General features: G+C 35.4%; 2 protein-coding genes across 5 annotated transcripts in view; one reads left to right on the top strand and one right to left on the bottom strand.

Annotated features, from left to right (window-relative positions):
* Nucleotides 1-17518, bottom strand: part of TTC3 (tetratricopeptide repeat domain 3) — a 74910-nt gene that overhangs the window by 10515 nt on the left and 46877 nt on the right. For all 3 annotated transcript variants that reach the window (XM_068417427.1, XM_068417436.1, XM_068417442.1), the window contains 12 exons: nt 16953-17017; nt 13987-14123; nt 11425-11739; nt 10345-10608; nt 9855-9901; nt 8126-8182; nt 6650-6726; nt 5771-5896; nt 4495-5404; nt 2449-2514; nt 1609-1758; nt 212-351 (listed from right to left, as the gene is read on the bottom strand). In XM_068417427.1, coding sequence (XP_068273528.1) covers nt 212-351; nt 1609-1758; nt 2449-2514; nt 4495-5404; nt 5771-5896; nt 6650-6726; nt 8126-8182; nt 9855-9901; nt 10345-10608; nt 11425-11739; nt 13987-14123; nt 16953-17017 — 2354 coding nt within the window. The remainder of the gene's footprint in view (nt 1-211; nt 352-1608; nt 1759-2448; nt 2515-4494; nt 5405-5770; nt 5897-6649; nt 6727-8125; nt 8183-9854; nt 9902-10344; nt 10609-11424; nt 11740-13986; nt 14124-16952; nt 17018-17518) is intronic.
* The window catches only part of VPS26C (VPS26 endosomal protein sorting factor C), a 60578-nt gene that overhangs the window by 36909 nt on the left and 6151 nt on the right, over nt 1-17518 (top strand). The window contains exons 9-10 of one of the 2 annotated variants that reach the window (XR_011049678.1): nt 17339-17389; nt 17474-17504. The gene's annotated coding sequence lies outside the window, so the exon portion shown is untranslated. Of the gene's footprint in view, nt 1-17338; nt 17390-17473; nt 17505-17518 lie in introns of those variants that run through there. The other variant, XR_011049679.1, reaches the window with a different exon arrangement.

Raw genomic sequence — 17518 nt, 5'->3', positions numbered from 1 at the left:
ATTAACAGCAGCTCTAATCCAAGAACTGCATTTACCTCATTCCAGATTGACATAATCAGGGCAACAAGTTTGAGTTTTCGCTCTGCATACATCATGGAATCAATAGATACTGAAACTTATCATAGTCTATCAGAAATAACTGTACTTACTACTTTAAAAAAATAAATCAAGCAAAGGGAAAGTAATGTAAATCTGTATTTAAAATTAGTACCTATCATTGATATCTCTATGCTTTTTAGCTGTGCTCCTTAATGCTTTTAAGTTCTCTTGATTTTCTTTTTTCTCCTGTTGCCATTTTTTCACTTGTATTTCTAAGTCTTGATGAAACCAATCCAGTTCATTCTTTGCTACCTAAAAGCAGAAAATAAGAAAACATTATTTCTGAAAATACTATTTTATTCAAATGCAAGTTAAAGCAAATTGCTGACACTTATGATTAAAAGCTAATCCAGTGAAAATTACAGTAACAGTTTTACTAGTGCTTAATTTACTGTTAGTTCAGGCGTTCAGCATGGGCAACATACTCATAAATGCTTTCCTGCAATGATCTGCACACCTCATTTACATGGTTGGCTTCAGAATACATGCAACTCCGTTTTGCAGTCAGCTGAAAGAAGAAACCCAATTCCACAGCGTCACATACAAACACATACCGAAATCCAACTAAAAATCCAGCTCAAAATAACTAACAACTGGGAACTAACAACTGGGAAGTTAACAATTCATAACAGAGCAAGACAGCAGTAAATCTTATGGCTGCCATAACTGCTTAAAAAAAACAAAGCAGAATCAATGCATCATTGTGGAATATAAAAAAATATTTTTAAAACAGTGCCTACAATGCCCGTAGACAAGTTCATCCACCTTGCATACAGCCGTGCTTTCAGCTCAAATCTTTTTGAGCTCACATTTTTACCAAATATTCATACAGAAAACCAGATGTGAGACTCCATCATCCCTTGTATGAAAGTTTGCCAGGCTACTCGCAGGCGATGGTAAAGCTAGAACTCAGGAGCTCCCAGGCTGCAGTATATGAGTTTACTCCAACACACCATTGAAAGGAAAAAAAATATATTAAACTGAAATTGAATGACAGTCCCCATACTGAAGATTAAAGAGAGGACATGGAGAGAGATGGCTCTGGTCTCACCTGAATTATTTTTTTTTTAAATAGAAAAATTCCTTTTCATGTAGACAAATAGGCAGTCCATTGCATCTACAGCTTTAACTATAAAATTAATCCAGTCAAAGTGATAATTGGCTGATAGTGTTGTCTGGGGACTGCTCCTCTTGTTCCCAGACATTTTCAAGGAAATAGAGCCTGTTAGCAAACCCAATAAATCAAGAAAGGAGAGTCAGCAGTGTAGTGCTTTTTTGTTCTTGGGTTGAACCAAAACCAGTACCTGTCCACTAGATGGAGGCAACCAATATCCTATGTGTTTAAGTATGCTTGAAAGTAGATGACACACAAAGATGGTGAGGTTTGCCAAGTTAGACTTCACAGCAATGAGGACTACCAGTCAAGTTTCAAACATACTGTTGATCAGTTACAACCAGTCTTGTGAGCAACTGCAGTTTGTCCCACTGTTGCATGGATAAAAACATTACCTGAGTTTCTGCAACACTTTTTTTTAGGAGCTCTTTTAAAGCACTGATTTCCTCCGAGCTTCGGCTTTGTAACTGTTCATATTTTTCCTGTGCTTCTTTAAGTTGTTCTTTTAACACCTGATGCTCTTTTTCCATACGTAGAATATCTCCCTGAAAATAAATGTTATGACCAATCTATTATCTGTTACCACAGGGCAGCAAACATTCATGACATCTAAAAGGAACAGTCTGCTGGCAGTTGAGATTCAAAATCTTGACTGTGGTCAGGGTGGGGTTTTTTTTCATTTGTGGGGTTAGGGGGGGTGTTTAAGAGAAACCTGTGTAACAGTTTCAGTCTAATTCAGGAAATCAACATTCATGTCTGACCATGAATGGAATATGGAGAGTTCAAAGGCCACATTTTCTCACTTTTATCTCCTTGTACGGACATAAGGCTACCATTAACATCAGTTTGAGCTGTCTATATGCCCAAATGAATTATTTAAATCAAACCTCAAGATTTTTGGATAGGAAATACTAAATTTCCCTAAAACATATTCCAACATCTGAATAGCTACAGAACAAAGCTCCAAAACCTCCTTGTTGTGGGCCTATGTGAAGTTTCCAAGAACATCACAGAATACAGCCCAGTACGAAGCTGGGGGAGAACCCCGAAAAAACACCAAACTAAAAAAAAAAAACAAACCACAAGCCACACACACCCCACCAAACAAACCAAAATAAAAAATACCTGTTAAAACATGTCATTTTCAGAGACTGTTTATCTTTTCACTATTAAATTTTTGGGCATTCCCTTAACCTTCTTCATGAGAAATATAAAAAAATATGTAAGTAACTTACTTGTTGCATTTCAAATGGATGAAAAGGCAAGGTATTAGTTTCCCTATCAGCTACTTCACGATTTACCTAGAATATAAAGAATCATTAGTTGATTAAAAAGCTTTCCAGTTTATACATGCAACTAGTAGGTCAGCTCTGTTTTGGAGCTTTTGTCCCTAACCTATAATTTTATGAATCCAACTACATTATGAAGTAGGTCTATCTACAATGTCAAAAGAAATTATGCAAGGGTTTCTGAAATGGACTTCAATCTATAATGAAAGCACTTTTTTTGTTGTGATCTTTCCCTAGCTTCATTGACCATGAAGCATCATGTTGAGAACAGTTCTCAGAGTCTCTAAACACAGCTGTGCTCTAAATGTCTGAAAACTTCAGACTTGCAAAAACAGTGTCTGACAGCTCACTGAGGAGCTGTGTTTTGTGGCTCCTCCTAAACTCCAGATCTACTGCGTAAGTGCCTCTACTTAGAAGGGACTAGACTCAAGGACCTTCAGAGTCCCTGCTTGTTTTCCTCTAATACCACTCATCAAGGACTTACTGAAAGAACTGAGGTTTAAAATCTAATCATGCAACATAAAGATCCAGTTTATGATGCTGCCGTTCTAATAGGCATTAAAAATCATAGTCAGATAATGTTAAATGCCTTGCTCTACCACACTTTTGCAAACAGAAGCATATCTGTTGCCTACCGCTATTTTTATCTCTGTAACCAGAATCACTAAATTGAAAACTGTTGCCTCTTCTCTTAGCTCTTTGTTGCATGTGTTCAAGAACCAAACAGAAACCCATTTTAAAAGCCCAGTCAGCCAAGTGACGAAATTCATCTGCCAAGTCTGATGGGAAACTCTCAGCAACTGCTCAGGAAAGTTTTAAAGCGAAAAGTTTTGTACACAAAACAAGTTTAAAAAAAGTATGACAACATTTTCCTAATTTAGAAAGCAGTAATAAAAAAGATGACTATTTATCTTACAGCTATAAACAGCTATTCCTCACTTAATGACAAGAAACAAATGAAGATGAGGAACTCCTCCCCAGCAGTCCCTCTAGCATGTCAGATCATCTCTCATAAACGGATGTGTGAAACTGCCATATCCATAACTCTGAAAACCTGGCATCTTAATCCAAAATGCTTTCTGTAAAAAACGTGGATGTGACCATTGTCTCCCTATGTTACTTAAAGTGTGGTTTCATGAGTGCTGCATGCTAGCTCTGCAATACCATTAAATGATGAATTGAATAAAATGATAATGACGAATGAAAAATGATGAATGAATTAAATGATAAATTGAATGCTCCAGCCCCTCCTCTCTTCAGCTGCATGACCTGCCCATTTCTGGGTGTTCAGCAATGATTTCTCTGCTTGTAGGACAAACCTTTCAGGTTTTTTTACTTCAGGAGGGAAAAGGAGAATGTGAGGGAGTTTGCTGCTGAACTCACTCTACAGCTGGGCTGCCACTCTAAGACCACGAGGGAAGCATCAGCCAACAATTGTTAGAATGTACAAAGTATCTAAATCCTCAAATACTGGGAAAGTTAAAACAAATCACTGAACTAATTACAACAAGAAAAATGATGACACAGAAGGACCTTCCTTAACCTCTAAAGCAAACTTTAAACTGATGTGCACCAGTTCCCTCCTTTGATCCTGGGTCAAAAGATCTGCAAAAGTTTCAGGCAGAACAAAATTCAGTGGCCATCTCTTTAAAGAATTACAAATGAAAAACAAGAGTAGTTGTAGAAAGCATCAGCAACTTAAACTGCAAGTTCTAAGAAAGCTCCCAGTCTGATAAACACCTCAGTATCTTCCAACTCGTGGCCTTTTTTTGGGAGATAAGTAGTAGAGAATGCCATATACTGCTTTTACGATCCCTTACATTTGGTTGGCTGGAAGTATTACGTGAATATTTGCTCTTGAAACTATACAACATTTGACCCTTTAGGAAGTCATAAAGAAATCATTAAAAAAGGAGCTGCACTTTCCAGTGCTCAACACTGTCATCTATCACTTAAAAGCTCTCAAGTAAGTGTCCCATTTTAATTTCTTACCTGAACAGCTATCATCCTTGTATGAGGATTGTTTTTCACTAGAGGTATACTAGAGCTTTCACTAGAGCTTTCTTTTTCCATCTTAATAACCTGTATACCACAGTCAGCTTCACTCGTACTATTTGCAACAGCAAAGTTGTCTTCATAAAATGTGTTATCCGGGTTCTCCAGAGGGCCTTCATACGTTTGTATTTCAGTTGGTACAAAACTGTTGAAGACGTATTTTCTGTCTGAAATTGCTGATTCGTCATTATCCTGATGAGCTACGTGACCAGCATAAATATAACGAGGTTGCTTGGCAACATTTGACATGAGAGGCATTTGAGAAGGCACTGGCAATATTCTTTCATATTGATAACCCCAGGAAGTCTGAGGCAAAAATATACTAGGATCTTTAGAATCAAAGCACTTTAGTAAAAGGTCTGAAAATGACTCATTTTCTATGGTACCAATATTCTGACTATGCAAAGAATGCACCGATTTACATGAAGAAGGAAAAGACCATGGCAAATATCGTGAAGTCTCATAACTTGCTACTGTTAAGTTAGTAGATGTTGATATATGGGGTTGATTAGGATAAGACAGTGGTTTGAATTCCTTAGCAGCTGGATTTAACTGTAGCTTGTTCTCGGAAGAATTTTCTTGCACATCACAGACTATATCATTTTCTTCTTCATTATTTCCAGTCTCATTTCTTTTTGTATTTTCTTTCATAAAAACTGCATGCTTTCTTAAGCCAATAAGATTATCCACCATAATGAAACGAAGGGATTTCAGAAGAAAAGATTTCAGACCACCTTCATCTTCCACAATCTTTCGAGCTTCTTCAGGGAAATGTTCATATTCCCCAACTAGTAATTTATTATTAATTTCCATAGGGCCATGTTCTTCCAAGATTTGAGAGAAATATCTTTAAAAAAAAATTCGAGTTGTCATTATTAATCAAAGTTTTTTCATGTAATTCTAAAATCGTATTTCATGTTATATTTTCACAATAATACTTAAAAGCAAAGAATCTCTAGAACTACTGAAGAACAATCATTTGGAAGGTGGTGTTCTAGCCAAGAATAAAAATTTTCTGTAATACTGTTGCTTGTCCACATCTTTCTTACTAAAAACATGCAACTATTTCAAAGCATTAGAACATACTTTTATGTACACACCTACATATACCAGACCACCAGGACACAAATTCTGGACTTAATACAATATGTTATAAACACTATGAAGTAATATTAAACCCTTTAAACTGCTAAGCACAGAAATGTATACGTACTCATATAAGCTCTCACAGGTTTGATAACTGTTACTATTTGAAACGTCACAGAGAGCTTCAAATTCGTCTAGTTGCTCCCGAAGATATTCTGGGATTCCAAATGGTTCATTAGAATTTGTGAAATCTCTGTTGCATTCCAAAAAAAAAAAAAAAAAAGAGAGAGAAGACAGACATAAATAGTGCGTATGAACAATAATTCTTGTCTCTGAAAATAATTGTATTTTTCACATATACTGAAAACAGTACACTGTATGGTAACTACATAGTGCTAAAAATATACCCCAATAGCAAACTTTTTTCTAACAAGCAGAATAAACACTCTCCCCAAAATACTTAACTGCTAAACTCATTAACTCACCTGCCACTAGCTAATAATAATAAGGCCTAGCTCTTGCCTAGCAGCTTTCACATCTATAAGCAAAAGCAAAACCGGGCTCCGAATACAAGTTTGACTCCTGATTAACAAATTCGGAGCAATGCACCACAGTTTGTCTCAATTCAACATCACAACCTGCTTGATATGGCATGGATGGCAAAGTTCAGTTGTGACCGATGGAGTATGTACAAATTGATCAACTAACTTCTACATTAAAATGGAACAGGAAGCAAGTTAAGATCTTACTTGGAAGAATAGCTTTTGGCTTAGAAGATGTATGGGCTGCAGCCTGGCAACCATTTAGTTACTTTCTACATTGTTAAGATCTTCAAAATTTTAATACCTCATACACCTGTCCTGACAGCGGAGAAGTAATGACTCTATACAAGCTCATATAAAAAATACTTAACCCAGACTTGGTGTTTCTAAGACTGTCTTCTCTGGTACCTGCAAAACACTTCCGAGTTTGGGCAATATAAGCAAAGATCCGTGACGGTACTTACAAGGTATTTTCTTCTATAAATATCTTATCTTCTTCTCGTGGTGCTGTACTAACTCCACTGGATAATACTAAAATAGACTAATTAAAAACATCATTATTTTTTTATCTCGCAAATTATATGCAAATTGATCCACTGTAAAGATTATAAGTAACTTGTATACACTTAACGTTGTTCTGTAACTTTATCATGCTCAGATGCCATGTGCAGAACTCCAAAACTTTTAAGTACAATTATCAGTACTAAGCCATATTGAAAAAGTTCTTAATTTAAAATTATTAATTTCTTCTTTAGAACTTATTCTGGAAAAAGAAATGGGATATTCAGCCCAACTTCTCTCTTTTTTTACCAATTTCATGAAAATTCTAGATATGCCTGATTTTTCACTGAGTTTGGATGAAAAAAACCACCAACACTATAGCTTCACTTTGTTAAAACTTTTGTATAACTTCTTTCCACTGGGCTGCACATCAGCTGACTGTCTAGGAATCTCTTCCTTTACATTTAAGAGCCTTCAAACTTTAATAATTTTACTACAAAGTAAGTCTGAGTTATCCCTAGTTCCACATGGGTTCAATATGACACCTATTATTCTTATGTTCACCATTACAACTGTTTCAGTTGTCTTTTAATTTTTATTATCTAATAACTTTAGAAATACACAGACTTGTATAAATGCACCCAAGTCAGAAAAAGAAAAACCTGACTGATGAGAATAGGAAAAATCTTAAGTTTACTCTCGAAATTCTACTAAAATTATAAAAAGTTGGGGGGCATGTAGGAAACAAAGAAGATGATTGTATCTGAAGCTTTCAACAAAGCAAAATCCTAGAAGAGCAGGACAAAAGACAGTATAAGTTTCAGACAGGATATTATTCCTAGCAAAATCTATAAAATACTGAGCAAGTAATAACATTTTTCAGAGCAATAAATGGAACACTTGCATCTTCAGTCACTGATATGCCCATAAAAATTATCAGAAAATACAGTTAAAGAGATAATTTCAGACCTATTTCATGAGGTGTAAGGACACATTTTTCTTTCTCAAAGTGACTGGTAAAGTGTCCTTCTCCAAATCTGCTATTTGTCAGTGCAAAACAAAATGTAGCATAAATTATTAATTACATAGTGCAGTCAGTGTACTGTACTCACAGGTGTTGTTTTCATTTCCCATATGGGAAATTAAGATCAAAACAGTCATTCAGAATGAAGACAGTGGACAGACTGAATGTATTGGTGTCCAGTCAGAGCCAAAGTTATTCATAAATAACTTTTTTTTCAAGTTTAGAAATACCTTTTATATTGACAAATTCATATTTTAACAAAACAAATCTGTATTAACTGAGTCTTAACAGCATTATTTTACTTCAGAAAAACTACTTAAAGAATGAGTCTCCACAAGGTATTTAGGAGAATAACCTCTGAATGCCAGCAGTTCTGAAAAACCTATTTGTAGTAAGCAGCTAAAAAGTTACTGACCCTTGATTCTTTTGAGTTCTTCTTCCTGTTTTTGTTTTTAACTTTGATACCATTAGTCTGAAACAGAAAAAAAATAAAGTCACTGTTTTCTTCATTAGGATAAAATTATGATGCATTTCCAAAACCAGTATGTAAATTTTAAGAAGTTTCACATTAAAATTCTCATTCAAGTTTGACCAGCAAGATTTACAAGGTTAAGCACGCAATATTCCCCCTCTCTACAGGAAAACATCCCCAGCTGGAAAACACAAAAAGAAACAGGGCTTTGCAAAACTTTATACATTTTGTTCCTTTTCATAATTTTCCCCTTTAAACACATAGAGCATTGATTTTTAAAAACAGAATATTCTATCATTTTAGTATTTCAGATGCTTACTCATTACTTATATCTGAAATTGCATATTTAAGGAGCTGTGACATCCCACACAACGCAGTTTCATTTGGGGAACAAGAAGCAAACAGAACTGTCAAATGTTCTGGTCACTTCAATTTTCTAAGATCTGCAATGATGAAGGAACAAAAATGCATCTTCACTTTTTAATAGTACTGTGATTATAGATTAGCATAACTCTACTAACAGTAACTTACTAACAGTTTATTTTAGAATATAAGTAACACTGAAATAGAAGCAGTCTTATTGTAAAGGCTTTCATTTCATTCTTGGATCTCCAGTTCATGGAATGAAAAAGCAAAGGATTTCACATCTTATTAAGATGTATATTAATTAACTAACTAAATATTTATTCTGTATCATAAGTAAATCTTGGTTTTGTACAGATAAATCTATCTGCAGGCTAAAATAATTTTGAATGAGAGTGCCTCAAACACATAATTAACCAAAATACATAATATACATCTGCTGATTAGAGTGGATTTTAATTAAGATACTAACCAAAAAGTGATTCAGAATGATGTACAGTTTAAGACTTACGGGTTGAATCTGAAAAGCATCTATAAATTGTAATGAAAAAATGCAAAAATGTGTCCAACTCACTTCAAATTTACTTTGCTTATTAGCAGAACAAACGTCCAGTTCCTAGCCTTACAATTTAATGACATCTAAAGGTAAAGCTGGGTTACACTATCTTCCCATTTGTTGCTTTGGACTGTAAAATGTACAGTACAGGTAGTGTTCAAAATTATGCAGATTCAAGTTAAGCACACTCAGGGAAGAATCACGCTTCAAGTCCAGTTGTCATGGTAAATATGCAGGTACAGTAAGAGTCTGTTTGTAAATCATGCACTTTTTTGTTTAAAATTCCCCAATGATACTTTTAAAAAGACTTTTTTTTAAAGTTAACACCAAACTGCTGCTATCAAGTAATATGTAAATGCTGTTCCCATGCACCTCATTTGCCTTTTATTTTCCCTATCCAAAGGAGGTGATACGGCACACCAGGGTACCCTCACCTGCTTTCACTACAACTTCCTCACCTGCATCTTTGAAATGCTCATAATCTTGTTGGTTTGTGTTTTAAGTAAAGCGAAAACCCTCAGCAAGTATTTTACTGACAGAAGTTTAGGAAAAATGGTATGCAGTCTTCAAATGCTTTAAGAAAAGGCAGGGGTACAGGGAGAAGATAAAAGAGTAAATCTCTAATCAGGTCTGAAGGATGGTGATGTAAAACAAACCAAGAAATGCATGTGTCTATTCACTTTTGCACATTTTTAAAACACCACACTCATACTTGTTTCTGAGCTTATACCAATAGGCATGAAGTTCACTTACCGATATATTTTCATTTCCCTGCTTCTTTAATATAATGGTAGGGTCATCTATTGCAAGGATAACAAAGTCACATTCATAAATGGAAATAGTAATATTTTATGTAACTTACAATTGTGAGCTATGAAATTACAGTAATAATTATTATAATCCTTTATCAAATACCACCAAAACATCTCAAAGACTGCAATTGCAGAATCTTTATGCTTAAACTGAAAGATAAATACTTATTTTGGTTGGACATCATCTATGCATAAAGGTAAACTCCCATGCTGGTTGTAGCACATGAAACAAAACAGCAGAATGTAACCTAAAGAAGGGTGGCGGGCCTTTTGGGGCCATGTTGCCTTTTAAGCACTGAACACAGAAGATCCCATAGAATGGGGAAGTTAGTAGTTTGCTGAGGTTTCGCCCTTTTACAGAGCCCATCAAATGTGGTGTAAAACCAGATAAAATACAATGCTTGTAAGAATGATGACCTTTGCATACTTACCCATTTTATCAAAGAATTCATCTAAAGCTTGATGAAGAAATGGAAAATTTTCTCTGTTGTCTTCTAACAGCCATATAAAACAACGGGTTTTCTCTATGGGTGGTTTTAAGAAATAATCACGAATTTCTTTGTCTTCAGAACTAGTTGTCACATAGTCAAATTTACTACCATACTTCTCATTCCAGAGTGTGGTTAAAATAGAAAGGTCAAGCTCTTTTAAAAATTGTCCATATTGAAGGAGAAAGTTCTTTGTAGCTGTTAGACCTAAAAGAGATGAAAAAAACCCAACATTTCATTCCAGCTTCAGAGTTTTAGTGCTTACACTGTGACATTCCTCTTCAAAGAGGAATGGTTTGTTCTACAAATTAAATATACAGTAGCTGAAATAGATTATCTATAACCTTTTGTATCTTGAAAATGCAAAGAAAAATTATAAATGGAGTTTATATAAATTTTACTCTTAGTCAACACCAAATTATTAGCTGTATAATAAAAGTATATAAATTCCTTAAAGGACATGGACACAACAGAACAGAATTAAGAACCGAAATCTTGTCCAAGGTTTTGGCGTCTTATGTCCTTTTGCCCACAAAAGCAGACTTCTATCTTCATCCAATTATAAATTCAATAGGAAACTACACAGCAAGGCAACACTACCAAAGAGCACCAAGTCAAGTTACTTCCAAGTTACACAGTCAGCTAAACTTCTATGACAAAACTTTTCCTGAAACAAATTAATTACTTATACAAATATTATCATTTAAGCCTATTCTGGAATTTAAAGACATTAAAAAAATAAATCTATTCAATTTTATCTTTCCTATGTGGACAAAGCCCTGCCCATATTAGAATGCTTTACTTGCAGAGACAAGAGAGGTTGTTCCTGTGTTACCAATAGTCATCCTTTCTTCTCTAGAAATCCTGGCTAAGAATCAAGTAAATGAAAAAGAGGAAAGCTTTACTTTACCATTTAAAGTTAAGAAAGCAAGACTGGAAAATAAGGATGTTATCTTTTAATCTGTAAACTGAACAATTATGACAGGGTAAGGTCTTCTGCTATTACATAAACATATAGCCTACCCAAGTGGTTAAGATGTTTCAGCCATTTGTGTAATTTGGGATCCACTTCTTCCATTTCACTCAGCACATGGATAAAACTCCTTGTTTTTACTCTGTTTTTTTCCTGAATTAAGTAACTGACGAGCTGCTCCATCACTTCATGTGACATGCTACTAGTTTTGGAATATGACGTGTAATTCTCCTCACTGATTACGAACCATGAAAGTAATTCCTTTAATAGTTTGGAAGCATCGCGAACAGCTGTTTTTATTTGCTCAGTATTTCGACTGATATGCTGCAGGACTCGATCACCAGCATATAAATCCTGAACATAACCTATAATGGGATTTAAAAACAAAACAAAACAAAACAAGATTTCATGTCTGTTTACCACAATTAAAAACACTAAAGTACAGATAATTTGGACTAAGTGGCGTTTTTAATTATTTGCTTTATCACAACACCGAAAATTACAGAATATATAACTTTCCATATAAACTAGCCTTAGCATTATGAATTTGACACAACATTGTTTTAAATTTGGTTTACACAACGAAACAATCCTTAGCATCTTAACTAGATTTCAGAAAGAGAAAAAAAGTTACCTGCCAGTAACCGCAGCTTCAAGCAATTGTCTATACAGATTTATCTGCGTGGGCTGCATGCCAGCCCTGATGCAGAGACAGAATTCTCCCAAGCATCAATTCTCAGAGCAAACACACACTTTTGAATGCCCAAGCATACACCTAGTAGCAAACCTTTGCCCTGACCCTGCCACTGGTTCTTTGCAGAACAAGAGTGAAAAAGATTACTGGCTCATACCAGCCTTCACCTTTCATTATTTTTCAAGACCATACATTTATAGAACACCAGTTTTGGAGCTTAACTGACAGCAACCATAGTCAAAAGATGTAGTTCGGAAAAGAATTTTTTAAATACAAAGCACTACATATTACACCTAGAATAATTAAGCATTGTAACACAAACAGTTCCAAGCATACTAACAGATTCCATGAACTCTAAAGGTATAAGCCATGCCTGAGTTCATCCTGCAGGAGTCTGCATTAAAAACCTCAGTATCTTACAAATGTGCATACAAACAAGCGCTCCTCTCACTTGCACCCCTCTCCAATTTATAAGCAGATTTGTTCTTATTTAAAGGTAACTATGGCTGCTAATAAACAAAATAAAAAATGCCTTTGTGATCTAGTTCTTCTCCCCGAAATTGGCCTCTCAACCTCTCAGACAGCTTGGGAGATTAAATCAGATGTTCTTTTGAAAGATTTCCTCATGAAAATTCCCCAAGCGAAAAAACAGGGTAATAGATAGCTTGACTCCAAAGACATGCAAGGCTTCGATTTTGTTACGGAGTTAACTCAGGACAAATTAAAAAGGCTGGCCAACACCAACGCACGGATTTTTGCAGAACTGTAAAGCTGCTTCCAGTTGACATATTCGTGCATCAGTGTCCCAACTTTTACCCACAGTACTGCAGGGTGAGTGTTTTTGTCACCCCAAAGGCATTTTTATTTCTTAAGAGGTTTTAAGGGCATTTGGGACAGCCAAGTCACATACATGTAAATGAGTGACCTGCAGTGGATCCAAAGACCAGAACTGAAGATAAAGCCATAGGAAAGGAGATAGCCTAGACTTAAAAAAACCAACAAAAAGCCAACTGACCGTGACTTTAGAAAACCACATGGAAGCAAAAATAGTAATCTATGGTGCTAATGGAAGGGACCGCTCTCAAATAAAATGGTTAAGAAGAAAAAAAAACCCTGAAAAGATTAGCACCTGAGACTGTTTTATAGAGAAAGCGCCTGGATATGCCATTTAGCAGGCAACAGCGTTCTAGAGAGCTCCGAGTATGGCATGTATGGGATGGAAAAGTGCCCATGAAGTACTTAATATGGAATTCTACAAGGAAATTAACATGAGCACTATTTTAAAGTTAATAATACAGACAAAAACCTTAAAAAAAAAAATCACCCACTTTTGTTTGCACTGTAGCTTGCCCTAATACAAAATGCAATGGAAGTTCACACCTCTGAAATACAGAACACTGCAGATCAACATAACTGGAACACAAAGGCTGAAGCATTAGCCGACTACATACTTATAAATTGAAGTATTTCATTTTCCCTGATCCTCTGAAGTATACATTTCAAGTCACTGCAGTTTCTGCAGTTAGGATATTGTTCTTTCTTCATCTGAGGTGTAGTTATTTTTTTTCTGTAGCAGTGTCCTAACTTGTTCGGCATAAACCTTTTTCTGAAACCACATTTAAATAGATTAACTTGGAATGTGAGCCTTTGCCCTCTTCAGGCTGCTTCTTCATGAAGCAATGAAGCAAGAATAAGTGTCTTCTACAAGGAACTCAACCATACACTAACATCTTACAGTTATTTAGAAATTTAAAGCAGAACTGAAATAAAAGTAATCTTAAGTAAAACTGCAAGTGCTTAAGGGGCAGGGGAGTATGTTCATTTTTAGTATTCTGCTATAATTTCACGTAGAACATTTGGAATGCTATTTATGCTACCTCATGATAACTTAGAGCAATAACCTATACTTCCCACATACCACTGTGATCACTGGATTGAGCTGGTTCGTTTCCCATCTGGTTTTCTTCTGTTTTTTTTTTAGCAGAAGTCTGTGCCTCTTCTCGTGCACGCTTTCTTCGTAGTTTTTTTTCTTGTTTCATTTTTAACTTCCTAAGACTGTAAAAAGCAATTAAGTGGTGAGCCTAACATTAGTGGAGATAAGTTGCCAAAGGAGTTCAGCACATCTCAGTTATTCTCCATGTCTTACAATAGCTATGAGCTCCATTCTACTATAAAATATTACGCTGAAAAGTACAAATACAATAAAGCTAGTTTTCATTTAGAAGAAAACCACAAAATTCATGTTTCATAAAATCAAGTATGTAAGTGTAAGAATATCCTCAAGATGCAATAATTTTTACTCCCATTAATGATATCTGAATTAGGATTAACTGAAATACTATCAGGTTTTTTTCTTACTTTATAACTCAGCATTTTGAACAACATATTAACATTTGGATTACATGAATTACAATAATCAAGATACATAAAATTTTCAAAATTGGCCAAAGTAAGCACCATGGAGCTGAAGGTACTGTTATGTTTGTTAATACTTCTGGTGAACAAGACTAAATTTCAAGATGTGCTACCAAAATGGGATAGGAATCAAAATATTTGGGAACTATTAGCCCAAGAGGTGACAAACACCTCCTCTTTCTGCACAGCAGCAGAAAATTCAGTAGGGGGAATGTATACTTCATGTTTAGTAGGGCTTCCCACCCCTTTAGAACTGATTCGGAAATGCTCCAGTCCTTTGGTTTTGACCTAGCTTACAAGAGTTTATATAGTTTTGGAAAAATAACAAAAGTTAAGAAATGGGGAATGCTGAAGGTAAAGGTTAGGGGCACTCTCGCTGCAAAAAACTATATAAAATTTACTGGCTGTTCTTCAAAATGTGAACCCAAATAAGAGAAGCTACCCTTGAAAATAGGGCGGCCATTGATTATTTACTACTAAGACATAATCACGGATGCGAAGAGTTCAAAGGAATGTGTTGCTTTAATTTAAGCGACAACTCACAATTAGTGGAAAAGAAAATTCAACAGCCCAAAGACTTGGCATCTGAATTTAAAGAAAGAAGGATTGGATTTTTCCTGGTTACTCTCATGGTTCCCAAATTTGAACTAGCTATGACAATTATTCCTCCTAATATTGATGATTGTCTTTTTGATTATTGTTATTTGCTGTTTAATCCAGTACATGCCTTTACATAGACCTGGTAATTACAAGTGAATGACATGAGGCTTACAATGCTGGACATCATAAGCCTCAAAGGAGGGAATTGATATAGTGAGATTTATATTCATGTTTGAACATTTACTTAGTGTACTCGCTAATTGCTTAAAGATGCATGTAGGACACATTTTGGTCCATCTGGAGGGAAAGAAAATATTGTCCTTATCTACATCTGGGGAGGCTAGCCAGAAGAAGAACAAAGGAGTATCCCGGAACACAAGGACTTTAATCTGTGGTCTGTTTAAAGCAAACTAATAACTACTGTTTAATGTAAATCAACCGTGGCAGAAGTATTAGTTTTAGGATGTCCTGAAGTAAGCTATGCTCATTATAATATATTATAATACTAAAAACCACACCAACAGGTCAAAAAGACCCTTGCCCAGGTGAAGAACCTTCCCCTAAGCATGCGTAGATTGTATAACAATGACTTAAGCATTTATGTTAACTGTAATCAGATATATTAACCAATTAAAAATATATTATGCAAATAGAGGGATGATTTCATGTAATTCTTCGTGTATAAAAAAGCTACTGCGATTTGCAGTAGGCGTGCTTGACTTGATGATTCCATTGAGCACCATGCACAGAATGAATACAATATCTCTCCTGAGCCTGTGAGATCAGTTTACTGCATGCCAGGCACAAATCCGCTTTTCGGACAACACTCTCAGCATGATTCCTCGTTATTTATAACCTTACTTGACCAAAAAGTGTAAACTCAGTTATGACAAAGGTACATGCATCAACAACTGAAACAGCATCATTATATGCAGTTTTTATTTACACTTTAAACATTCAGGCAAAGTTGGTTAGATAGTAAATGCTGTGGAACGGTGGTGCTGAACTTATGCCACACAGTGACACCTCTCCCATCCAGCTAAAAATCTTGCTGAGTTTCTTCCCTCTAGCAAGGGGAAGGAATAGAACAACGCTTGCAATCTCAGACTGAAAATAGAGTGGTATTTTAATCTAGACACACCCGTCTTTCACTGCATGTATAATTAAGACATTCAATCCATTAAGAAGCGTTATCAGACACCCATTCTTTTAGTATTCCAATTTTTAAGTCTCTTCGCACAAATGAACGACATGTATGGAGAGCAAAAGTAACGGAACAGTCCTCAACTTCTGCACACAGCCTCCAGATCACACTTTCCTCAAACAACATGTTACTTCCCTGCCCACAGATTTCACAATGAAATTAGGTTTCAGGTATAAAGACTTAAAGACGACTGCAGCAATTTATATTCAAAAACTATTGGTTCAAATTGCCGGGAATTCAATGGTGCAATGGACAATTTATGCCTCAATACAGAGATGTGGAAAATCAAATTTGCATCAACTCATATGGTGTACATTTGAAAACAGTTTCCTGTAAAAAACATTTTCAGTTTGGTCAAAGTACTGTATGACCGCTAGAGAGCTACTAATATTTTGTTCAGCAATACCAGTTAATGCCCTCCTGTGCTCATGTTAGAAACCTGTAGCTCTGTATCTTCTTTTATAAATTAATTTAAAAGCTTTTATAATTGGATCATAACATATTTTACCAGACTTTTTAGTTTATCAGAGGCAAAGGACAAGAAGAGCTTTCCAAAGTATTTGTGGTATTTTAGTAATTCTTAAAAAGGCATGAAAACCAATCCTAGAGACATCTGTTTTGTTCTCAAATTGATTCAACTTAGTTTTAAACAGTAGAGAGCTTACCTTGAACATTTCTGTTTAATACTGGCTCTTGGTGGTTCCTTGGTTTTTGTGATTTTTTGTTCAAACTACCAAAATAAGTGACATCATATTAATTAAATTTGGGTTACAATGCAACACTGCTGTACTCAAAACTCAGGGCCATTTGATGCTTTGGAAAGCAGTAAAAGTAGTACTACAAAAGAGATACTGCAGCCTACACAAGCCTCATGAAGGTCTACCTACAATTATCTTTTACTGCTACAACTTGGTATATAGCAATACATCTTTATCCACAGAAAGGACAGGTTGAAAGATAACACAAAGGCAGGAAGAACTGGAGACTGTTCTGCTTTACCAGTGGGCAGGAATCAAACTTTACAATCTTTTGTTTTTGTTGTTTCTCACAGACCAATACCACTCTGGGAAGAAGTACCCATCTTCCTGTGACTCTGCGGAGGGTAAGAGCACTCTTCTAATACAATTATTTCATTTAGCAAGATTAGCTCTGAGTTAAACTAACAGTTCCTTTCATGTTGCACAAGCTACACAGAAAACGAAGCTCCAGCTCCCATCCATGACAATTCTAA

This window comes from Nyctibius grandis, chromosome 2 (genome assembly GCF_013368605.1).
Source record: "Nyctibius grandis isolate bNycGra1 chromosome 2, bNycGra1.pri, whole genome shotgun sequence".
NCBI lineage: Eukaryota > Metazoa > Chordata > Aves > Nyctibiiformes > Nyctibiidae > Nyctibius > Nyctibius grandis.
Note: the sequence above shows the minus strand (reverse complement) of the source record. Positions and strands in the feature narration are given on the sequence as shown.